The sequence below is a fragment of the Pseudopodoces humilis genome, chromosome 1 (assembly GCF_049639895.1).
Source record: "Pseudopodoces humilis isolate 2021_Gansu_Grassland_sample_001 chromosome 1, ASM4963989v1, whole genome shotgun sequence".
NCBI classification, from domain to species: Eukaryota; Metazoa; Chordata; class Aves; order Passeriformes; family Paridae; genus Pseudopodoces; species Pseudopodoces humilis.
The window spans coordinates 147,775,072-147,800,752 of record NC_142200.1 but is presented as its reverse complement, the minus strand read 5'-3'; the positions used below and the strand labels follow the sequence as shown (position 1 = coordinate 147,800,752).

The following is a 25,681-nucleotide window of genomic DNA, read 5'->3' as shown; positions in this document are numbered from 1 at the left end:
AGAAAGGTGATGGAGTGGGCCCCAAAGCTCAGAGCTCACCAGCTTAAAACAGAGAAGCAAACAGATACTGCTTCTCTGAAATTGCTTGGGGATTTCCTACAGCTCAGTAAGAAACCTGCGGTAAAGGTCACAAAAAGCATCCTCAAAAGCAAGCAATTTAGGGGAATAGGAAGGATGCTACTGCCAGGGATGAGAAATGCCAATCATCCCCATGGCTAAATTAAAACAGGAGCTGTAAGCAGACAGGCTGTAGATGCTCAGCACTCCCCAAGAGCAGAGCCACAGATCTCACAGAGAACACCCTTCTGAATACACAAGGGAATCCCAAAGCACTTGGTGCTTCTCCCTGTGTTAGAAACCTCTCCTTCCCAAGTCTTTCCAGTCCCAGGCAGTGTCACAAGTCATCAAGGGCTGATCACCTCCCTCCTGGAGCCTCCATCATCTCCTTACCGTCACTGTAGTCCTTGCGACTTTGGGAGAGATGGTATTGCCTCGGGAAGGTGCCACCTTTCCCAAACCTCTCACAGAACGGGATGTCAAAATCTGGCAGAAGGGAAGAAGACACATTTATCTGAGATCAGCTCAGTATGAAATGCCCAGAGTGTTTCTTATGGGAAACACTGAGTTAGAGGCAAGAAGGAGGTGACAAGGTGTTCATTTACACAACCCTACATACCCCAAGGCTCCCTGTGAAATCTGCTCACAGTCACAAACTCTTCAGTGGAAAATCAGGGTTAGAAAAGCAGAGGTTTAACTGCTGAATTTATGGACCATGGCCCACACTGTTCAAGTGCAAGGCAGGGGATTGACACAGACCATGCTTGGTTTCCAAGGCAGAGCACTAAAACATCTTATTTGCACTTGGAAAATACAAAAAAATCAGCGTGGAAACAGAACAGCCAGGCAGGGTCAGGCCTAGACACAGCCACTCCAAAACCTCTGCTCTGATATCATCTATTTCCAGGGAAATGTAGAAAATCCAGCACTTGACTAACCAGATAATATCTCCCCTCTTTCTTCTCAGATGTGACTCCTCCCCTCTAAAAGCCAATTTAAACCTCCAGAGCTCCAAACTTTTATATTTATTTGATTAAATGCTAGAAAGACAGAATATGCAGAAGGGATTAAAGACATCAGAGTTTAGACACTGGATGATGAGAGAGATGGATGGACAAGCAAGATAAGGACATATTTTTTTAATAAAAACCACAGCACAGGAAGCCATTGCTGGTAGCACCAAATAACTTGAGATTAAAATATCTGTCATTCCACCCTCTTCTTTCACCTGCTGTTTTTCCTCCATCCAGTTCTAATGACACAGCCCCTTCTGATTGTTTGTTTGTCTTAGCCTGGGGCCAGCAGCCGCTCCTCAGAGGCCATTCCTGGCCTCTGCTGCACTTCGGTGTGATTGCCAAAGAGAGCACATAATGGCTGAAATATGGTCAGCAAGAGGAGCAACAAGGACAGGGCAAGAGGTTCTTGGTGAGACACGTGTGAGCAACGGTGCCCAGAGGTGTCTCAAAGCAAAATGCCACAGGGGAAGCATTAAAACCTTCAGCAACGAGGGCTGACTGCAGCTTCATCTCTGCAGCTCAATCTAGAAATCCTGCCTCAGGGCAGCAATGAGTTATCCTGCCACAGGCTGGCTGCCATTTGCTCGTTTTTAATAGTGCAAGTCATTACAATATTACAGAGTTTCCATTATTTAACCAGCTGGATGTTTGTAAGTGATTAAGCAGTAACCTATGATCTGTGTGCAAGCACCAAGTTTCTCTCAGCGTTTGCACTACTGCAGATTATTATTCATGGTGGAAGAGGTAAAACTCCCTAGAGAGCTGGGGCTTGCTATGTAGGAAGTCCATATCCTGAAGGGGCAACTCCCAGATGACAAGAGACATAAGCTGATCCTACAAGGCTGTTCCCAGCTTTTCAGCACCTTGCATTTGTCTGCAAACACAAGAGCACAGCCCTCTCAGCAACACCTTCCAACCCAGATCTCGCAACAGCTTTGCTTGCTTGCATCCATCCACCTCAGGGCCCCAGCTGCCCAGTTTGGACTCTTGTTGCTGCCAATTGAATGCCAAACCAGTCCCAAAGGTATTGCTGCAGAGTCAAGAAGGGTTAATGAAGACAAGAGCAGCCCTGCCTGTGTTTGATGCTCTGGGCGTTTTGATTTTAGAGAACGTTTATGTTTGATCATTGCAGGGTCAATTCTGAAGGGTTACCTAAGCCATGGAGCTGGTTTGCTTGATTGCTTTTAATTACTTTTCATACAGTGCCATCTCTCTGATAGTCTTCATCCAGCCTCTTTACTATATTCTTTTTATACTTTTCAGCAAATATAAACCACCAAGAGTGCTTACCCATGCAATCAAGACCGTCTTTGGGATGGCTCTTCCTTCCAGGAACGGGGGTTTGGGGAAAGGGAGGGCTGCAAAGGGATTAAAAAGAAAAGGGATTCATTTTTATATCAGAAAGGCTATGGAATTAATAAACTAGGGAAAGGACAGGATAAACCACAAGCTGCACTGATCACTGAGCTCCCATCCTCATCCTGCTCAAGAGTGAAGATTGTTTTTCTGGCTGGATCGCAGTTTGTTCCCATGGCAAATAAAAGGGATGCTGCAAAACCCACAGTCACAGGCTGAGATTAGGGGACCAAATCATCACCCCAGTGCATGAGGCCAGAGGCTTCTGTTCCCTCAACATCAAGTGTTCAACCACACAACCTCTGCTTCCCATGGACATTGCTCAGCTGCTGCAGGTGTACACACCAGAGTCTCTCAGCCATGCTCAGTTCACACAGGTTTCCCTTCTCTCCAACATCACCTCCCACCTTCCTCACACTCTGCTCCACCACTGGGAACATGCAGCCTCCCACCAGACCAGGAGGGAGAGTGTGGCATTGGTGCCTTAAAGCTCATGGTCCTTAAACTACAGTGAGACGATGAAAAAACACCAGAAGGGGATTTCAGCAATTCAAATTTCACCCCAGGATCTTAAAGAGTGATTCTGGGCATTTGGGTTTTCTACTCTCCTTTAAAAACATGGGCAGAGTAGAAATCAGCTTTGTAAAGTGCTCTGAAACCTACTCATGCCAAAGCTGATCACTGCTGTGGCAAAGACGAGTTTGTGGTGCTGTTCCTAACCCTCAGCCTGGTCACTGAGCTTGGTGACTTGCTCTGTCCTCTTGGGCTGATGCCATCCCAAACAACTGGCTACTAGGCCTGTGTCACCTCTTTGCAGGACCAGTCCCATTTACTCCTCTTCCTTGGAATGATACAGCCCTCCTTGTGCCTTTTCCAGCTCCTAGACCCTTACTGAACACATCTGCCCACTTTGCACATGCAATCAGGCCATGCCACCCTCTCACAAACAGAGCTAAAGGCCTAAAGCTCTTCTCTCAGTTCACAGCAGAGTGTTACAAACAGCCCAAGCTCCTTCTGCTGCTCTTCTTGGCAAAATCCGTGCAAAAGCAAAGCTGGGGCAGAGAGGCTGGGAACACAAGGAATCCAACTTCGATACAGCCATAACAATGAGCAAATACATCACAGGAAATTATTAAAAGCCACAAAAAGGAAATGGATCTTGATGCTGAGACAGATCCAAAGCACACGGAGCTGCAAACCCGAAGCACGCTACACAATCAACCCAACGCAGGCCCGCTGGAACACAGCCTCAGTGCTGTATGGCAACAGCAACAGGGGAAAAAAATAGAAAATCTTTGATGTAGACAGAAGAAAAAAATAGACTGCTTCCCATAAGGACACTGTGTCTTATCCACAGCTCACCCTGCACAGCAGCAAACGTACGGACTCTGTGCACGTGTGAGCTGGGATCCAGCTCAATGGCACCAGCCACAGAATCGCAGCCTGGGTTAGTACAACATGTCCCAGCTGCTTCCTGCTGAGCAGCTAAACTTAGTTACTGCTCATCTGGTGTCCTCAGCACCTTGACTGACACATCTGTGGCTGCTGGCACTGCACAGGGACTGCTGAGTTTGCCAGTGGTCAGTGGAGAGCAGACAGCTTGCCCAGGGAGGAGGAGGCATGGAGAGGCTGATGGAATATTGACCTAGTGACTGCAGAGAGCCAGAGGGGAAGGAGGTGCTGTGAGGGTGATGAAGCACTTGAACAGGTTGCCCAGAGAAATTGTGGATGCCCATCCCTGGAAGAGTTCAAGGCCAGGCTAAATGGAGCACTGAGCAACCTGGGATAGTGGAAGGTGTTGCTGCTCATGGCAGGGGATTGGAACCGGATGATCTTTAAGGTCCCTTCCAACCCAACCCATTGTGTGATTTTTGTGAGAATTTTCATCTCAAAAGACAAAAAAGAAAACCTGGTCACACAAAGCTAGGCTGTCTTTGTCCAGCTCAGATTACTGCAATTCAAATCATGCCATTGCACAGACATCTGTGCTAGGATCTGGTTTTCAGCGATAAATTTGTTTTGCTCAGGTGCAACCTCATCCCAACAGAAACCTCAGGGGCTGCCACTGATGCTGCTGCTCTCCTGCTGTGGAGCAGAGGCTGCAGTTCAGCTTGTGAACACAGTGACACACACAGCTCACCTGTCCACAGACCTGTCCAGCGACTGGCAGCTCCCAGACAGCGAGTCATCGGGGCTGATGAAAGCTTCAAGCATCTGACAGAGAAAGAAAAGGGGAAACAATAAAAACATGCACTGTAGCTTTCCAAGCTCCAGAACTAGCAGACCTCTGCAGGGTCATCCATTTATGATGCCTTCTCTGCATTTTTTTTCTTTCCAACTGCTGTTTGCTGGTAGGAAAACTGAAGCAAAGATAATTAACACCCTGATGTTCCAAGCGTGCGGAGAAGTCAGTGAGATTCAAAGTGCCCAAAGTATTTGTGTGAAATAATAACATTGCTACTAAAGGAAAATATGTATCAGGATACAAATGATGTGCCCAAGGCCAAGTGGATATTGTGTACCACAGCCAGGATTGCAGAGCTGGACTCCTGATTTCCCGAGCTGCCCTGGCACACGAGCCCAGCCTTCCTCTCCGCTGATAAGCGCAGCATCATCAGGGTTTTTGGCTGGAAGAACCAGCTTGGCTCTCACCAGCTCAGTGAGTCAAAAGCTGCATTTGTGTTGCTTCCTGGATGAGACATTGTACTGGCCAGGGTTATTTATAGCTGGTTAGTAACAATAGAGGGTTTGTATGGAGTGGTAAACCCTGGAGCTGTGTGCACTTCCACATGGAGCAGAGCCTGCTCCGGGCCACACTGTGCTGCTGGCGGTGCCATGCTCCCTCCTGGCTGTGGACATCCACCAACCCCTGCTCCACAGCTCACTCCTGGGAAAGCTGAGTAATGAGGGTTAAACACCATGTGCAGCCACACTTTGCTGCTTCCCACATTGCTCCTCCTTCCCCAACAGCCTCCCTTTCCACAGGCTGTTCCCATCAGCCCTCCTCAGCTGGTTGTCATAACAGCTTGTGCTGTTTTGGCCAGGCAGTCCCAACTGCAAAGTGCAATTTTGCTCTGCTTGCTAGCTTTTGTCCCAAAACCTCCTTCAAAATGCACCAAGCCAAAGAGGTGCAAGCATTCTAATAAGACCCACTTGCCACCTCTGCCAGCCATGCCAGGTCTCTTCCAGCAGTTACAGCTGAAACAGACTCATTTCTCAAAAGCATAAAACTGGGAATTGGAGCATGCTCCATACTCAGCCTCTGTTCATCTGCCAGGCTGGTCTCAAGACCACAGTTACATCACAGGCTTGCACAGGGGCATTCCCCAAAAGGCAGCAAGCTCCAGTTTCTGACTGGTTTTCCGTGAGGCACATATGGAAGCAGCAGTACAAGAACATTCTGAAGGCAAAGCCCATATAGGGAAAAGCATGGCTGCTCAATGAGGAAAGACAAAAAAACCCAAACCCCTTTTCCCTGCTTTTAATTCACCAGCAAAGGGCTGCAGGCCACCCACAGCGTGATGCTGGGGAAAAGCAAGGAGAGCATCTGGGAACCTTCATCCGGACCAGGCTCAGGGCTCAGAATTAATGGAGCTCCATGAACAGCTGGTGGAGCTGGGCTGATTTACACCCAAGGGGGTCACAGGGACCCTCCCCCTGCACACACACACTTTGTCTTAATCCTCCCCAACGTGTTTTGAAGGCATGTGAAAACAATAGAGAGCCAACTTTTGGCTGCAAGGAACACACGATACATCTGCACTCTGACGCTGCCAAGACTCACCCGGAGTGACTTCTTACTTTATTAATGGCTGTATAATAAACTGTTGAAAACACAACTTTGCCATGGAAACGCTGGCACAGCCTGCACGCAAATGTGGAGCTGGTGGGTGCTTTTGAGTGTAGGAAATACACATCTCCCCAGGAACATCCTTGGGGGCCAGCATAGCAGCCTGATGGATTGAGTTTAGTACCTTCCAGATGTCCCTCCTGCAAACTGGTCCCGTGTTTCCAAGAGCTTTGTAAGAATGATATGTGCTCAGACAGCCCAGCTGACTTCACAGGATCTATACCAAGCTCTTCAGAGCTATAGATGGAGCAGAATTGCAAACAGAGAGGGAGGCATAAGCTGCTCCCACTGTGGTCCCTTGACACAGCAGTCTCCCTCATCGTGGGTACCAAATTGACTGGAGGATGAGGGACTGCTCAGCACTGAGGAACTTGCTGCTCTTTTATTACTGAGGGACTGGAATATACAATCTCCTTATGAAGAGAGTTAAAAAAAAAAAAATGGGGGAGGGACAGAGACACAAAACCACAGAGGTTGTGGGCAGAGCCAAGAACTGTAACTGGAGCTCAGGCAGAAACACCACATGGGAAGCAGCCAGAGCTGCTGATATCCCCAGGCTGTTGCAATCGCAGGCAATCGGTTGCTTGGCACATTCCCTCATGGTGCTGGGATCTGGGACTGCTGTGGCCACAAGGGCCTGGCAGCTGGTTCACACGTGTGCCCCAGATCTGTGCTGCTCCAGAGCTACCCGAGGTGCCCGGGCACATTTGCCATCCCCAGAGCAGCTGGCTCTCGGGGCTCCTGGAAATCAGACTTTCCCAGGCATGTCAAGCAGCCATTCCTGGAAAAAGCTGGCCCGAGCCCCAAGCACAGGCACTGCCAGGGTTTAACTGTGGGAACAGCTCTGACAGCGCGGCCTCCTGGCACCCAGCGCTGCCCCAGCTCCACACACACCCCCAGCCCCACTCACGTTCTGCTCCATGGTCTCGGGGATGAACTCGCCCTCGCTGTTGATGCTGGTGTAGGAGCCCTGGCGGGCGATCTGCTGCTGCTCCTCGGGAACGCTGCCCGGCGGCGGAGAGCTGCGCCCGGTGTGCAGGGAGCCTGCGACAGGGACACACACCGGTCAAGGAGGCAACCTACCAATCCTAATCCTTCCCAAAACGCTGTTCCAGCCATCACAGAGCGATCACAGAGCTCCTGGAGATGCTGCTGGGTTCGAGCCCATGAGGATGGGAATGGAGCTAGGGGTGTGATGCTGTTTATGGGCTTCCTCCAAAGCTTTAGCAATAGGGAGAGCTTGTTACAGCGGGACATGTAGCAGACTTGACCTTCAACACACCCTGGATCCTTAGAGCTGTCACTGTATCCAGAAAGGAAAGAGCTCTGAGGTTCTGTTGTCATACAATCAGTCAATCTCAAAGCAAACCACAAACCCCAAACCCACTCCCCTTTGACCCTTTGAAGGTCACTGCCTCCTCCAGCCACCTGGGAAACAGCCTGGCTGTGCAACATCACCGAAACACTTGTTATATTGAAAATTACTTTCACTCAAATACCCTCTTCTCCTCCCTTTCCCTACACAGAAGTAAAGAGGAACACCAGCCCTGAAATCCAAAAACCCCAGGGTAGGAATGACCTATGGGATCTGTTTGTCCCATTTTTGGCCAAGGGAATTGTCTCCCCTGTCTATAACCCCACAGCCCCTACCCTGTGGATCCTATACACAGACAGCAAAGCTTCCACTACCTCCCTCACAGGGCTCATTTAGCAGAAGGTGATTTTCATTTTGCAGCTGGGAGGGAAGTCCACAGCTTCTTTATGAAGATGTTCCATTCCTCCTGTTAATTCCCCCCCATCCACTCTATCCTTCTGCCTTTTCCAGCTTTAGGGATTGCTGCCCTTGCTTGGCCCAGCTGCACAGTCTTGGCTCTGCTTGACTCCCTGCAGTCCCTCCCCTCCATCCCTGTGCTGTCATCACTCCATGGCAAGGAATTGCTGACGGAGATCCGTGTGGATCCACGCTGGAGCTTCAGCTGCTCGGCATCGTGAGCTTCCCCACAACACAACAACTTGTTTTCATGCAGACTTCTGAACAGCACACATCCTTGAGGAGAAAGAAAGCACATGGAGATGTGTTTCCTCATGTTTTGTATCAATTTTGTGGCACACTCACCAGCTCCTGGGTTCATTATGCCATTTGCTAACAACATGCCCAGGGCTGAGCACAGGAGAAAGGGACTGGGAGGGAGAGTCAACATCATGGGAAATCAACACTGATCTATCAACACAACACTTCTGCCTCTTCTGATGCTATTCTGCATCAGAGTTACTGTGCCAGATGGATCTCTGGAATAAATCCATCTGCATGATCAACACTTCGAACACAAGTTCCCACCTTTCACTTAAGCAGAAGCACATCAGGAGCTGCAAATGTTAACAGTGTCACACCAGCATTAAAGGTCATTAAATCAGGCCTTTCTGCTGGATTTACACCAAACACACAGATTTGTCTATCCCATGCTACATTTTCCTTCTGACTGCTTGCTTAGATTGCAAAAATAAAAGTCATATGGTTTTGAGTTACTTTTTTTCTTCTTCTTCCTATTTTCTCCTTCACAGATTTCCTGCAGGATAAGAACACAGTGAAAAAACTTCAACTGAAGTAATGCCAAGATCAAGAGGAGAGAATCTCTCGAGTGCTGCAGCACTCATAACGAACTGGCTTTCCACCAGCCCTAAAACAAAACCAGTTGGGAAGTACAGCATCCTCTCTTTGAAGATAAATAAACTTTTAACTATTGAGCAGTTTGGGCACCCTGAATAAATCACTGCATCAGCAGCCCCTCGTTTGCTTAGCAGATGCCAATCTGGAATGCAGCACAAGGACATTTGGCTGGCTCTTGCCCCAAAAAGCTGCTGGAGGATTTAGTGAGGTCTAACTGCTGTATCTTAGCTCTGCTGAGCATTTCTGCTACTGCTGCAATGAGGTGAGGGTCTGCTCCTGCACTATTGGGATCTCTTGCTCCAATGACCCACTTGTTATCCAGAAAGCCTTTGACTACGATTTTACAAAGATCTGTACATGCCCTGTTTGACTCTGAACCTGGGGAGTTAAACCAGATTTATCTCAAGCACAAAGACTTTGCATAATCTCACATTAAGCCTTTGCCTGTAACAACTACTCCCAGCCACAGATCAGCTGTGTTTGACCTTCCAGAGTCACATTTCCTGCCAAAAACTTTAAAAGGGGGTAAGACACCAGCTATTTCCCAGCAGGTAAGGAAATTAAAGTGCTTAGGTTTTTACATGCTTGGAAACTGCTGGAGTGAAGCAGATCCCTTTTCAGCCAGGCTGTTTGGGTAGATGCGCTGCCCAAAGTCATTTTTGCAGCTTCACACCTCCAGGAGCACTGGTTGCTGCTGCTTTGCATCCATGCATGCTCTTCCACCTGGGAGAAACACGGGGAGGTGCTGGGAGCAGATCTCTGGAGCTCAGGGTTGATTCCCCACTCCAGCCCTGCTCTGTTAACAAAACCTCAGGCAATCCCAGTGCTGCTGGAGGAAGGGAGGAATGGAAAACTGGGGCCAGAGAAAGACAGCAACAGTGGTACCTCATGGCAGGCTTAATTCATAGTGGGGAAAACACAAGGCACATTGGATATATTGGATAAAGCTGATTAGTCCACCCTGAGGCAGAGGAAGAAACAGACAGAAAAGCCCAGATGTGCCTGTTTGACACATCACAGATGCTCTTCACACTTGACCTAATACTCAAGAAACAGCAGCAGCACCAGGCAGGGAGAGGAGGCCCCCAAGGGACTGTCCTGGGGTCTGTGGGATTACATGTCAGCTCCAGTGGGGATGGGGCAGGCTGCGAGGCACTTCTGTACAGGCAGAGTGCTGGTCAGATCTCAGCAGCTCTGTTTGGGATTCCAGAACTCAGAGTTGGCACCGGTTGAGCATCTGACCTCAGTTACCCTCTGCAGCAAGGTGCTCTGGGGAGGGATTCCTGCTCCATGTCACACACACGAATGTAAAGATTTGAGAGGAGAGCACAGAGTGTCCCGAGAACAGAGAACCGGGACAGCACGGACACTCACAGTCACTGCTGGCACCCACTGGGGCCTTTCGTGTTCCTTCCTGATATTTTTATTTAAGAAGTGCCTTTCATGCAGTGTGCGCAGAGCTCGTGGCACGTACAGCCAGCTCCCCTGTGCCAGGCTTGGCTTCCCTCCGCCCCCACATTCCTCTGCTTCAGCATTCCCCTGCTCTTCCCAAAACTTCACCGGCCAGCACCAAGCAGGGGAGAGAAGCCCCCGAGCAGGCAGAGCTGGGGAGGGTTTGCTGGCAGCTGCCACCGCTCACAGCTGCAGCCACGGGGAGCCCAGCCCTGCAATGTTCCAAACAAGGGACACCACATCAAGATGTGCTGCTCCTCTGAGCCCTGGCAAACACCAGGCTCAGGACAGGGCTGCACAGGAGAGAGAGAGACAGAGAGAGAAACCTGATGGAAATTTCTCCCTCTGGTCCTGGCAAGGGGAAATGTGAGCAGATGGACCAAAACTCCCTCAATTTCTTCTTTTCCAGTGGGATGCCTACAAGTCTCCCTCCTCTCCTTGCTGATCCTTCTGAGCGTGGATTTCTACATTTTGATTTAAGGCAAATTTAGGGCAAATTTTTCAACCAATAAGCAAGACAGAACCTATCTTCTGGCTCTAAGGCAACTGGCATGATGCACAAAGATAAATTTTCCTCCTCTTCTCAAAACAGAGCAGGTGTCATCCAACCTAACTGCTGCAACACTCCTTGTTTGGAGAGAGCTGGCAGGCACATGAAGCCATGGCTCAGCAGCCTGGTTTTCCATGAAAAAAACAGTAAATTAAGGGTTTTATTCTGGTAAATGTTTCCACTGAAATGGTGATGCTGGAATGGGGCTGTTAAGTAATTTTTGGATAATGCTCTGAAATGTGTATTTCTTCAAAGTAAATAAAAACAATCCTGAGTTATCTGAAAATTCTGAACCCAGAAAATTTTCTTTTTTCAGTCCAAGTTCCCTTGTGCTTTTGCTGGCCACCAAAAAACTGGAAGGGGATTTCCACTGAAAAAGTTTATGGGGAAAAAAAAGAAAAAAAAAGAAAATATTGACTTTGAATAAGGTTTTTCAGGGACACGGCATGAAGACATTTTCTGCCCAGCAGAAGCAAAAATAGCTAAATCTTCCCCAGAACATCTACCTCCCTTCCAATGTTCTTGTGCCAATTACATACAGTTTTATTATTTTCCGCTGCTGCTTACATGGCAAAGTCAGCAGAAAAACATGAGACATCTCAGAAACACGGAGAACATGACCCTGAACTACCTTTTATTATAAAGACACGTTCAACCTCCTTTTAAATGTGGTTTCAAGAGAAAAAGCTGAGCTAAGAACCTCTTTTGAGACCAACTACTCTGATGACAGCAGAAGGCAAATACTGTGAAATGCCTTGTGAATACAAGGGAAAAGAGTTTCTCCTACAGAATTCCCAGCCTCTTAGGATGCCTTTTGACTATGCACCAAGTTCAGTGAAACCCCCACTCTGGGAAAACAAAACACAGCATCATGTCTGTCTGTATTTCCCGACACTGGCTTTTATGCTCCATTTGAAACGCTGCTCTCCCTTTCAGCTTTCTGCCCAGCTGCTGGACAACCCAGCTCTGACTCAGGAGAGTTAAATGCATCTGCTGGATTGTGAGCACCCCCTAAGAAGAGCTGCAGTAGCTTCCTACAGATAACCCAAAGAGAGGAGTAACCTTCTGTTGTCACTCTGAGGGCTTGTTGAAGCCTCCTCACAAGACTGATGGTTTCTATGGAAAAAGAAACAGGTATGACTGATGCTTGGGCTGGTTACTTCTGCCACCTGACCATGTAAAAGTGCCAAAAGTGTGAAAGGACTCAGAGTTTGGTGCATTAGCTCCTGAAAATCCCAACTTTAGCACACTCTGCACCCCACAGCCAGTGCTGCCCAGTGCTCCTCCTCTGTTACCTTGACTGAAGCAGCACATTAGAGCAATATAGCATAATTAACATGCATAAAGCAGCAGCTCCATTCCTCCACTCTGCTCTTCAAGCATCCCCTCAAAATCCATTTGTGCCTCAGGCTCTCACCCTTGCACAGCTGGTATCTCACCCTCTGCCTTGCCTTGGGGCGTTCTTAAGGCAGCAACACATCACAGTCAGTGGTGCAGAGCTGGTCAGGAACCAGCAGCTCCAGAAGAGGAAGGAGAGGCCAAAGCACAGCATAAAAGTTGGTAGGAAAGTCTTAACTTCACAAGAACCCATCTTCCCACTAGCACAACTACACATGGAATCAATCCTGCCCATCATGCTCAGGCTCACACGTCAGTGACAGCTCCCAGTGCCACAGCTCTTTGCTCATTAGCAGCCTAACACATACCAAAGAAAAGGGCAGCAGAGAAGCTTTGCTCAAGCACAGTTTCTGCTGAGACTCTGTGCTTTACATGTGCATTTCATTCAGGGTCATCTAGTGACTCTGCCAAACTCTCAAAAACCATGTGAGCTAGGAAGAAAAACAAACAGAAAAAGACAACCCTGGTACATCCAAACACCAGGCTCAAAGAGAGCCCTTGCACATGTGCCACCCACCCCTGGCATCAGCAAGAGCTGGGCATGGCTGCACAAAGGATATGCTGGACCTACCCTAGAAGAACATTTTCTATACATCTTGTCTGAGATGCAGCCAACCACAGGAGAGGTTACCAGCACAGGCTATGAAGCAGAAGGGATGAGTCCTTGGAGAAAAACACTCTTTTGTTGCACAGAGGAGAGTTTGGAAGTATTTACTGCCATGTAAGTACAGAGGACCTTTAGATTTCTCCATGTGTATTTCTGAAGGAGAAGCCTACTTTATTCAAGGCTGTCAGTTCTACAGCTGGCAAGTACTTGCATGAAAATGATTAAGATCTGTAGAAGTTCCCCTATAACCTACACCCACATCAGCTGTGGGTGTCACACTGTGTAAAAAAATCATTCACCCTGCCTGCAGGCTGGAATAGAATTTTACTCCTGCTATACAGTCCCATGTACTGCTTCACCAGCTCTGCACAAGGCACCCTGCTCTCTACAAAATCCTACAAGGTACTTCACACAAAAGCTCCTACAGACAGCTGATCAAAAGGATTGCTAAAAGCTCAGAGTATTTTAGGAAGCAAGGAAAGCACCAACTCCAGAAAACCAAAGAGGAAACGACACCAGGCTACAAACAAACTCCAGTCCATGCAGGGCTGCAAGAGGAGTTGAGGTGTTTGCCAGCCTGGTTTCAGGGCTTGCAGGTACTACTTCCAGTGCCTCTGAAGGAAAGGGATGCTCCCCTTCCTCTGGAATGTCACCACTGCAAAACACCGCACACCTGCCCCTGAGAAACCCCAGAAACAGCTACCAGAGATGTCATTTCACCCACAAGAACAGATTGGTGGCAAACAGACACAAATTTGGTCTTCATGTGGTGAAGCTGGTCCCAGCCCAGGAGCTAAGGAGCCCGAGCCCACTCAGCTACATTATCCTGCCAGCTGAGAAAGGGGGACAGACAGAGAACAACAGCACACAGTTAAAGGAAGAAACAGAGGTCCCAAACAGCCTTGGATTCCTATAGATTATCACTCTTCACTTTGATAAAGCTCAGTGGAATCAAATTCTCTGGAAATTTTTATCACTGCATTTCCCACCCCCAAATTACATCCCAGGTCCCCTGTTCTCTTCACCTGCATGCTCAAAATGACTCTGCTCAGCACAACCTCGCCCAGCCTGCAGAGTCTCTTCCTCAGGCTGAGGACGAGCAGCAGCTGCACTGAGTTACTGTGGGGGACATCAGGGTGGCCATCCACACTCTTAACACCCACAGGGTTGTGACAAAAAAAAGAGGAAGAAGGTGGTGGCCAGGTTGAAATAGCACAGAACACCCCAGTGTGTTTCACTGACCTGTCGAATACTTGCGCGTCCTCTCGGAGTCTTTGTACAGGGATCCCATGATATCGCCCATGGATCTGGAGATCCTCATCTCATGCTGCTTGCTGTTGTTTGGCTGCAGGAGCTGGTGATCAGACAAAGGGAATGATCAGAACTGGCCAGAGCCCTGTGGACACACCATGTGAAACCCTGTATTTGGCTCCCTGTGACCCTATTACCCAAGAACTATTAAAAAAAAAAAAAAAAAGAAAAAAAGAAAAGAAAGAAGACATGCACGTAATCTAGAGTGATCCAAAAACCATTCAAACACAAGTCACATCTGCTAATAAAATGGTCTAATAACATTAAGCTCCCACAGACAATGGTAAATAGAAATATTTGACATAAAAGACTATTCCTGCACTCCATTATCTCCAGATAGGTACAGAGACTGATCATGGACTGAAAACACTTGCAATCCCAAAATCAGCACCTCTCCTCTGTGCTCCCTAGACTCCAGTGGCAGCCCAGGCACTGCAGAGGTTCCTCTGTAACAGGGCAGAGGAACAGAGAGAGTGGAAAATCAGGGAAGACAGGTAAGGGAAGAGCAAAGAAATACATATCCAGCTGGTAACTTGGCAGTGGCCAGGTTTTACTAAGACCACACGCTACAGTGAGCTGTGACTTTATGATAATCTTATATATGACCTCGGAATGGCGTGTTCTCACACGCAGGAGCATGGCCACAGGAAGAGATGGACCTGCTCCCAAAGGCAGGCAGGAATCTACCTGGCTCCTCTGCTCTCTGCTGTGCTCCCACAGATTGCCCCATTGCCACCTACGGTTTAGGAAACCCCAGCTGATGGCTCAGTTTCCCTGGGGCTCTACTCCCTGCACCTCCCAAGCCTCTCAAAAGGAGAGGAGGAGCTCCAAGGGCTGAGAATGGGGATAAGCACTGTGAGTTTCAAGACTCCCAGTCTCTCCAGTACTTCTAGGAAATAAAAAGAAGAAACAGAGTTGCAACATCTACAAATCCCTTGCTTACAGCCTGTGCTTGGGGCAGCACGACATGTGCTTTGGCAAGACGCTCCGTGCAAGCGAGGTCAAGCTAACAGGCTTAACTGCAAAACCACTGAGCTCAGGAAAAACTAATAAATAAATAAAGATGGAAAAAATGCAGACAGTTCTGCATGAGACCGAAGGATTCTTCGGTTTGCTCTTCCCAGCCTTTAGCACCACTGCAGCACGTGCAGGGAACAGTCCCCACGCTGCCACCCAGCACGGCAAGGACCAGGGCATCACCCTGAATACAGAGGAGAGGTGAAAAGGAATGGTGGCAGCATCTCTAGAAAGAAAGCACAAGGAGTTCTCTCAGGGTTTAACCTTGTTTGAGGGTCAGTCTGGTATTTAACCCTTCACAGGATGCAGGAGGAGCCAGGGCATGCTGAGCTCAGCCTCTGGGCTACTATCACAGGAAGATTTCTGAGCAGCTGAGCCAGAGCAGGGATGACCCTCCTCATAACCAGCTTGCCCTCTGCTCTGCACCGTCAGGAGACTCTTTTCCACTCCCCAACACAATAACAAGGCATCTCACTCCAGACACAAAAGAGCAGAGAAGGCGAAGGGCTCACATTCGCTTTCTTTGGAGCGCTCACAAGGATCCGCAGGCTCTTCAGGGAAGGGCTCAGCTCCAACTGTTCCATCGCTTTGTCCAAATCTTCCTGGGAATTCAATGGGATCAGGAGCTGGAAGGGATTAAACAAACACCAAAGGATGGCAATGTCACACTTTTGGGTAAACAGAAGGAGCCAGATCCTTACAGGGAGCAGCCTGGGAATCGGGGGATGAGGGAGGAGCCCAAGGAGGCGATGGAAAACGGAGCCCTGTGCCCTCCAGCTTGCTGAGCTCTAACATTTTCTTCCAAGACCTCATTTACCAAGGAACAGATGCAAAAAAAAATCACAACAAACAACATCTGCGAGGAGAAAGCTTAAAGGTCACACCAGAGATCCACAGCTAGTGGGAAAAGGAGAGGGCTGGGATGAAACCTTGGGCTTGCTGCCTGCTACTCTGGGGCTGCTCTGATTCTGCAGGTGGGATCTGCTGCTACCCAGCCCCAAAACAACCCCACACGTTCTTCCTGGGTTGATGGTCATGCTGGTGCTCCAATACACCAGCGAGCTGCACCCAAGGATTCACTCTGGCAGATGCTTTGTGCCCTTCCCTACTGCTGCAGCTTGTGTTCTGCACACTGACACAGCTCCCTGGTGTCTGGCCACCAGGTGAAACCAGGGAACATCCCACAAATAACTCTCTTCCCTTTTGATGTGCAAGGTGTGCATTGCTCTCCTTCCAAGAATCACTTCTTTCACTCCCAGCAGAACAAATTCAGCTTCTGCTCTTTGTAAGAACAGAGAACTACACAGTGCCGTCTCTGTCAGGCAGCAAAAAGCCCTGATGTTTTCCTGGGAAGTGGCAGACTATTTCCCTCATACCTCCACGGGGAATTTGACCCCCCCAACCTTGCTGTGTGGTGTACCATGTCCTGCAGACAGCCTGCAAAGCCTCCAACACCCAACACAGCTGCACTTCAGAGGAGCTCTGTGGCCTTCTGCTGCCCTGGGCTAAGATTAAAAGCACAACTTCTTGCCCCTCATTTTGGGATATTCTGCCTAATCTCATACCAAACAGGCTTCAGCCTCTGCAGGTTGCTTCGGGCACTGGATCCGGCCAACAAAGCACATGTTATTCTCATGCCTGTGCCAAAGTACACTGGAACTCCACTGAGCAAAGGCAGCGAGCAGCCACAGCTCCCAGCAGGCTCTCTCTGGGAGCCACAGCTTCCCAGAACTCCTGAAAAGTGGCTCAGGCCTCCAGGTGATTTGGGCTGCTGCCACCAGCCACAGCAAACCCACCTCAGAGCAGCTGCCACACAAGGTGACCCTCACAAGCCGACTGGGACAACCTTTTTGATCCCAGGGTGTTGCCAAGGGTTTGGCTGTTGGCCTGTAGGCAAATACACCTCAGACTGTGTGCTCTTGGCCTTATGGCCCAGAAGGCCAGAGATATTCTGGGGTGCATTGGGAAGAGCATTTCCAGCAGGTCAGGGCAGGGATCCTGCCCCTCTGCCCAGCCCTGTGAGGCACATCTGGAGCGCTGTGCCCAGCTGTGGACTTGAGAGAGACAGGGAGCTCCTGGAGCAGGGACAGCTGAGGCTACAAGGGAGATTAAGGGATTGGAGCATCTCTCTTATGAGGAAAGGCTGAAGGAGCTGGGGCTGCTCAGGCTCAAGAGGAGATGCTGACAGGGGACCCCATCCCTGTCTGTGCTTGACTGCAGGGAAGGCTCAGAGCAGGGATCAGGCTCTGCTCCTTAGGGGCCAGCAATGGGACAGGAGGAACAGACAAGAACTGATCCCAGGAAGTTTCTCCTGCACTGGAGGCAGAACTCCTCCCCTGTGCAGTGACCAAGCCCTGAACAGATTGCCCAGAGAGGGTGTGGAGTGTCCCTTACTGGGGATATTCAGAGCCATCTGGACACAATCCTGTGCCATGTGCTTCTCTCTCTTCTTGACCTTACTTAAGAAGGGAGATTGGACCAGATGACCCACTGTGGTGCCTTCCAGCCTGACCCATTCTGTGATCCTGTGATTTCCTTTCAGCCTTCATTCAATTTGAATGAACAACCTGTATTCCCCACACATCAGACAAAGCTGGTACTGATTATGTCTCCTACATGCAGTGCTCAGCCTGCTCCCTTGAGCAGTAGAGGTGGAGAGATTCCCTTGGGGCACTTAATCCTCTTCAAGTTCATAAAGGCTCTGGCTCAAGCAGGCAGGGCTCCTCCTCTACACTCACCCAGACTCAGAATGGTGGAGAGCTGCTCTCCCTTGTTTCACCACCAAACAGAATTTGACTCTGCACTCTAAGCTCAGCCCTTCTGCTCACCCACCCCTTCACTGAGCTCCTCACAAGTGCTTAGAGCAATCCCCCAGCTGCAGCTCTGAACAGAATGTTCTGTAGGTCACTCTTTCTCTCTCCAACATCACAACATGAACATGTTTGCGTGCCTCCTTCAGAGGAGCCAAAAACATCAGGGAGAAATTGCCCTCTTGTAAAGGGATTGGAGCCAGTATTTAGCTTGGCTTTACCTATTACCCACATCTGGCAAGAAAATTCTGCTCCATTTGGCTTCCAGACTGTGGCACATACGGATATCAGGAACAGGTATCTGCTAGGCATGAAACTCAAAACAGACTCATGCAGAGCCATGGAAGTAATTGCCAGCATGGATTTCCAGAAACTGGGTTTATTTGAGCTAAAGACTGAGTAGCTGTAATTAACAGCAAAGTTTACCTACACAGAAGTTGCACAAATAGAGCTTATTAGATTTTTTTTCTTGCTTTTAAATAGTACCCTCCCCTGGAGCCTGATGTTTTAGTGGGGAATTTGATGGTCTCTCCACTGCAGGTTAAGAAAGTGAGGGCAAAGGCTGAGGTTTCACCAGCTACAGCAGCACTGTCAGACCTCACCCCGTAAGACACCACAGAAAGCCAAAGAATTGTAGGAAACAGGGTTGGGGAAAAATCTGAGAGGTCAATTAGTTCATCTTCCTGCCCACTGCAGGACCAACTGGCATCAACAATTCTCGACAAATGTTTGTTAAATATGCTTTTATCTCCTCCCTCCCCCCCCCATAATGGTGCCTCTACCATTTCTCCAGGTTTTAACTCTCCCTGACCTCCAGAATGATGCTAAGGGGCAGCCTTGGAGGAGACAATGGGAGGTCAGAAGAGAAGTGGTGGCACATTGAGGTTCAGTGACCTTCGGCCCAAGGTCACATCACAAGTGGTGTCTGTGCTGCCCCTGGCCAGGCCAGGCTTTGCTCCCACTCCTCAGAAAGATGAGCCCAGCCAAGAACTAACACAGACATGCCCCATGGGGGACACCCATGGCCAGGCCCTGCTCTTATCTACACCAGCCCCAGCCTGCTGATTCCGTGGTCCCACCAGGATGTGATTCATGCGTGCCCCTGCTCCACCCAGCTGGCATGCTCATCTCGCTGATCCTGGCCTCAGGACACCTCCTCCACCAGGCCAGGGACTGCCACTCGGTGAGATTTTGCAGGGGCCTGCTGACCTCAGTGTAAATTTGGTCTACAAGGCGCCATGGCAAGAGAGATGACTGATGGCAGGAAAGAATTACTGCCCAGTTCCCCTGGAGCATAAAGACAGGGTGAAATATTTAACTGCAATGAGTCTGTGGTCATGTTCCCTCTGGAATTTTGGGTGTCATGACACCCAAAACACTGACCCAGGAGCCAGATGCTGGGGTGTCACCACGTGTACACACAGGGTATGTCCCCAAAGACGCCTCTTGTCTGTTTATAGTGTTTCCACAACAACAACCCTGAGTTACTACTTCTCAGACATCTTCCCAAAGCTGTGGGCTCTCATGAGGTGGAACTTTTATGTGTAGGAAAACAAAGCACTGGAAGTCATCCCCAGCCCTAAGAAACCAGGAGTACCCAAAGGCCCACTCATGGACCTGCTATGTGCTCTGCACAGGCCCAGAAAGAGAGTCTCTAACATGGGATAAAATGCATTATTTAAGCTTCTGTTTGCTGTTGTTGGAAAGAAATCCTCTTCCAGTGGGAAGAAACCTGGAATGAAATGAGTCATTCCTGGAGAATTCAATGGCAGGCTTTTCCCCAGAGGGCTGTCAAAGAATGCCCAAGATTAGAAACCTGACTGCATTCAAAGTCAAAACCCAGTGGAAACACTTTGGTATCATGAGGTACCTATTGTAGAAGAATAGGAACTTTCTTTGTGGAGCAAATCTCTATTGAAACAGAAGGGAGAAAATAATAAATGGGGGAAAAAAAGAAGAAAGGTCTCTTCAGGACCTCTCCATTCATACTTTGATCAAAGGCTGCAGGTCATCTGCAATTAATACTTGAACAAGCCAGCTGTCAGGGCAGATCCAAAAGGATCTGTGTTTAAAAGCCCACCTCTTTGCCATTTGGCCCTCTCTTCTTTCCCAAAGCCAAACCCACCCCAAGAGTCCAGTGGCTCCTGATGCCTCACAAGAAAACACTGAGCACACCAAAACAGATGCCAAGGATTTCCCCCTTCTGCTAGCAGCCCTCCTTTCACACACAGTGCTGGGCTCAAAGAGAAAGTGGGAAAAACACAGAGGCCTGTGTGCTGAATGATGGAGGAGAAAGACCTTCTAGCCTTGAAATGCAAGGATTGCAGAGGAAGGGTTTCTTGGCTGCTTTTATGTGGCCACAAGAGCTGCTGGAGGAACGTTCAGTGATGCACATTTCACTGCGGACCCAGCCACAAGAACGTGCACGTCGTGCTGGGGGTTTGGGCCAGACAAAGTCAGTGCTAGATAAAAGAACACTGTGTGAGCAGCACTGTCCCTCCTGCTTTGCACTTCACGCTCCTGCAACTGCCCCCGAGGTGGGGAGACTTCACATCCCCGCCTGAGTGAGGGGGATCTTTTGTTCTGGGGAAAAGACAATGTTCCTGCGTAACAGGCCTTACTCGAAATAATTCTGACAAAGGAAAATCCTGGCTTGGAGTCTGAGAATCCATCTGAGCTGTGTCCAGACAACAGCTCTTGTGCACTCACTAGCCAGGAACCACAAAATAAGGTTATTTTTTTCACATCCAAGTAAAACACAAAATCAGGGCCTTCAGAACAAACCGCTGCTCAATTCTGAGGCTGGCACCAGGCACCCCAAAGCTGCCCCTCAGCAGTAAGGAGGAGAGTACCTCATTGTTCACACAGACCAAGTCCATCGTCTGTCCAAAAGCATCCGTGACCTTCTGCACCACCTCCTTGAATTTGACTGGCCTTGGAAACTGGATAATCCTGTACATAAAAGCAAACACAACAACAGCCTCAGTTTAGTAGAAACCTACTGGAGTTTGGGATTTGACTGACAGTACAGGAGAAAGAATTTATATTCCATCACGAAGCATAAAGACTGCTCCTTGCTTTTACACTCACAGAAATGCTGCTCCTCTGCTGTGCCCAAGAGGGGACTTGACTACCCTGCAAGAGTATCTACCAAAAATCTTTGTGCAGCTCCTCTGCTCCTCCCTCTAGTGTGATGTACAGGTGGAAAAAAAGAAAGTCCAGCAGCCCTCCACTGGAGAAAACCCAGATCAGGCAATGGTCAGTGATTTATCATCTCTATTTTCATCAAGAGGCTCTGAATGGAGAGGAGGGCTGGAAGTGGGGACAATGTAGTTTGGCATCCTGTGACTCTCCTGTACCATCACACGCAGCACTTCTATAGGTATTTACAGCAGGTACCATCTAACCCTAAAATAACACTAATTAAATTTTCTTTGGCTTTAACATGCATCTTGGACCATCAGCCTGTGTCCTGCCCTGTCACAGTCACCAAGCAGAGGTGATTCCACGAAAATGTCAAGCAGGGAAGGGCGGACAAGCTTTAACTCCCAGCCCTATTTTTATGGGACCCATGCCCAAAATCTGGTTATCTTAAGTAAGTGTCATGGACTGCTAATCAAAGGACACATTTCTGTAGAGTTCCAGCTCTACTGAGGTTCAGCAGGGCTCAAGAATTAAGAAGAGAAAAGCATGCACCCAATGTCCCTGGTAAAAGAGGCATTTAATGACTTCCAGCTTGGAACCATTTTGCCTGCGTGCAAATCCCAGGAGCTTCTTGTGGCAAATGGGATGAAGAGGCAGGGCTCTTGCATATAAAATGCAGCTGATTTTAGGGGAATGAATCCTGCTGTGAGCTCAGCTGCAGCTGGCTGAAGTCAGCAGGACAGTGTTGGGTGGAAAAGGGAACTTGTCCCTGTACTCACAGGGGACTGGACTAGGTACCTACCTTTTCTCTCCTTCATATTCAAACTTGATCCTGACACTTCGCTGCTGAAAGAAAAAGCAGAGAATGGTGAGGTCCCAAACTGCATCCTGGATTGACTCACAGACCCAAAGCTGACAGGAGCTCTCAGGGAGACTCTCCTAGTTCCGTAAGGCATCTGGTTTATTTAGGCCCAGCTGCCTGGTGGACTCACAGCCTTAGGGGACACTCCACACTGCTGAGGAATGTGCTTGTAAGTTCCTCTGTAAACAAGAAGACACTTGCCTCTACAACTGTTAGTTTTAATAAAATTAATTCATAAGGTGGAAGATAGTCCTAAACTCACTTGGGAGCAAGGCACTATTATCAAAGAGGCCAACATGTTAAGTGTCTGATGTCTGTCTACCTTCAGTGCTTTCCACGGTTTCACCCCAGTACTTTCCTGCTGGAAACCCAAAAAAAACCCTCAGAGGATGTTTACTAGAACACAGGAGTATTTGGGGTGAAGAATTAAAAAGTAAAAGAGAGCAATCTCTAATGGAAATGGAGACAGTCTAGGATTTTAAAGCCAGCAGTGCTAGGATGGTTGAAGTGCCAGTTTCTATTTTGTTAGGACCTACAAAATGCAAAGTGTACCAGGCCCAATACACAATGCACAGCAAATGCCCACCCTGAAATGACCCATTTCTCACCTCAAGAGAAACCACAAAATTTGCCCCAAGAAGAGCCAGTGGAATCACAGGCACACTGAGCACACAGCTGTGCAGGGACCAGCAAAAACCACTTCTCCCATCCTCTATTTGTGCAATCAAGACCACAAGGAGCCTTTTCATTCCTCTGGCTTCTCAGACCAAGTCTGAGCCAAGCATCCCTCCAGCATCCCTTAGATCATTCCAGGACTTTCCAATGGTCTCCAACACAGATCAAAACCCTCTTTACTTCCCAGACCAGGTCTAGTCACCCCACTTAACCAGCATGTTTCCCCCCCCAGAGCCCACCAGCCTCCTCAAACAGCTCTCTTCCCATGCAGAGAGAAGTTCTGGCCACCTCCCTCCGAGGTGGAACCCCAGGGAGGGCTCGGTCCGGCGTCTCACAGGGATAACTCCCAGCTGGGTGGGTGACAGCCCTTCCTGAGCACAGGACTTATCTCTGGGCCTGGGCTGCCAGCGTGTGAAGGCACACTTTCCATCCTCTCAGAGGGAAAGCAGAGCTGCAGTGAAACAGCTTTGTTCCTAACGAGGAAAACGAGCTGGACGGGCTCCCTCCGGTTTGTTTTAAAACCGACAGCTCCTCCAGTTCTGCAAACACCCACCAAAATTCAGGAAGTCAAGGCTGGAGGCAATTCTGTTGAAAGGCTTAAAAACAGATTCGGGGTAAACACGCTGGATCACCCGGAATGCATCCTCATTATCTCTGCTCATGGCATTTTCTGTGTTTCTGGAAGGGCTGGGAAGAACCAGTGCTGGGACAGTCACCAAGTGGGGCACTCCAGCAGTGATACAGGCCTGTGCTAAACAGGCACTTACATCACCTCAGGGGCTATAGCCATTTCTCCAGACCCACAAAGTTTGGACAGTCTCCAGGTTCATTTTCAGAACCAGGCCCAACTTTTAAAAATACCAGATTAATTCTAAACCTGTCCAAAATTCAAAAGGAGAAGAGATGACCATAACCAACCTAGTACTGAAGGTTAAAATCATTCTGGAGGGACAGGCAAATACAGGTGGGATTACCACCTTGGATTATCTGTGCTGGTAAAGAAACTAAATAGGCTCTTTTATGCCAATTTTTATTTGCACGTGCCTCTCTAAGCAGGCCTGGCTGGTTCATCCCTTCTGGATGCTGGCAATAAATTGGGTTCACTGACTGTAACACCACAAAATCCTTCTCCAAAAAAGGAGAGAAAAAAAAAAAAAATATCAGGGCAAGGAACTTTCGAGGTTTCTCCTTACAAAAGGGCAGGACATGGAAGGGGAAGAGCTCACACAGCTCCGGCCTCACTGCAGGAAACCTTTCAAAACACAGGTTTCACTTTCAGCACAGCCCCAAACACTGCACTGAGCTGGGACAGAGCACACGCTGCCTGCTTGTGCTGAGCAGCACAGATTTCACAGACAAACAAGTTTTGAAAAACAGCTTGTGGCTGGAAAATGTCAGAACACTCGTCTAAAGCTCCAGAGAGAGAAGAAAATGAAAAAAAATGAGCCACGACCCTGCTGCATCCTTTTCTTGTACATCAACAACAAGGCTGATGTGCCGTGGCCCAACGCCAGCAGAAGGACGCCAGCTGCCCCACACTGCTCTGAGCAGAGCTACAAACACATTGGCTGCAACAGGGGAATGAAAAGCCACTTCATTTCTTACTTAGATAACATTTTTCTTTAATATAAAACACACTAACCTCTTGCCTCCCTCAAAGAAACCAAGACCTTTAGCTTGCAAGCATTTGGAAGAGGGATAAATTCATATTTATCAGTCTGAGAAGTTGATTACAGTTTAATTTTTCAGGCTTCCCTTGGCTTGGTCATGTTTTTGACCCACAGCTCAAGCTGAATTAATCACTGCTATCAACAACAAATACTTTTTCCCTTTTTTAAAGGAAAAAAAAATAGAGTGGGCAGTGCCCAAAGTACTAGGAAATCTCAGGGGATGCAAAGCACTTCCTAAATGCTGGAGCAGGCTGTGATTTTTTACACCCATGGAAGTCTGGTTTGCAGCACGGGTTCAAGATTACACAGGGAGCCTGGGGCACTGCCAAGTGCTGGAGCACAACCTCGTGTGAGTCTGCACCCAGCATCTCAAATGAACACTCAGGGGGAATGCAGGACCAACACCTTCTCCATCAGGAACTTAACACAGCGTGCAAATGTTGAGGTGGAAGAGGTGTGGGTGGTGGAGACTGCTGGGTCCTACTCACTTTTGCCATTTTGTGAGGAATGTGACTCCCCCTTGCACAATCCAGGTTGTTCTAGTCACTGTCCCTGCCATCAGGTGTCACCTGAGGCCAAGGGCAGCCTGTTCTCCTTCAACCAAGAGGTCCTTAGTGGGTGTAGGAGAGCAAGTGGAGATATTCAAAGGCTTGTGTTAAATGCAGTGCAGGAGAGGGGTAAGGACAGTCACAGGAACCAGCCTTAAACCTTGAGCTCTGGCAGAGCATTTAAACAGTATTTTCATCAGCACTGTGAGAGCTCAGGCAGGCAATGGAACCAACAAGGGAAACTGAGGCAGGAAGGCAAGAGGGGTTTTGGCTAAGGGTATGAAGAAAAAGCCCAGCCTGAGGAGGAGAAGGATCCATGGAGGCCTTATTGCAACATTTCAATATATAAAAGGGGCTTTTAAGAGGGAGAGAGAGGTTTTACCAGGTCCTGCACTGACTGGATGAGAGCAACAGCAAGAGGCTAGACTGAGATAGGATACAAGGAAGACATTTTCTACCACTGGGTTGATGAGACACTGGAACAGGTTGCCCAGAAAAGCTGTGGATGCCCCATCCCTGGAAGTGCTCAAGGCCAGGCTGGATTGAACCTGGTCTAGTGACAGATGTCCCTGCCCACAGCAGACAGTCTGGCCTTCAAAAGCCCTCCCAGCCCAAAGCAATCTGTGATTCACTCTCTGAAGCAGAAGAGCGGTAGAGAGAAGCACAGAAGGTGTTTCTGGCCTCCTGGGC

General features: G+C 48.8%; 1 protein-coding gene across 2 annotated transcripts in view; it reads right to left on the bottom strand.

The window, feature by feature from the left end:
• Positions 1–25,681, bottom strand: part of LOC102108460 (mitogen-activated protein kinase kinase kinase 3-like) — a 75,697-nt gene that overhangs the window by 10,304 nt on the left and 39,712 nt on the right. Inside the window, exons 4-11 of one of the 2 annotated variants that reach the window (XM_014256777.2) lie at positions 22,039–22,082; positions 20,945–21,044; positions 15,795–15,908; positions 14,197–14,308; positions 7,190–7,323; positions 4,570–4,643; positions 2,364–2,431; positions 451–543 (exon numbers count right to left, since the gene is read on the bottom strand). In XM_014256777.2, the coding sequence (XP_014112252.2) occupies positions 451–543; positions 2,364–2,431; positions 4,570–4,643; positions 7,190–7,323; positions 14,197–14,308; positions 15,795–15,908; positions 20,945–21,044; positions 22,039–22,082 (739 nt within the window). The remainder of the gene's footprint in view (positions 1–450; positions 544–2,363; positions 2,432–4,569; positions 4,644–7,189; positions 7,324–14,196; positions 14,309–15,794; positions 15,909–20,944; positions 21,045–22,038; positions 22,083–25,681) is intronic. The other variant, XM_088062695.1, reaches the window with a different exon arrangement.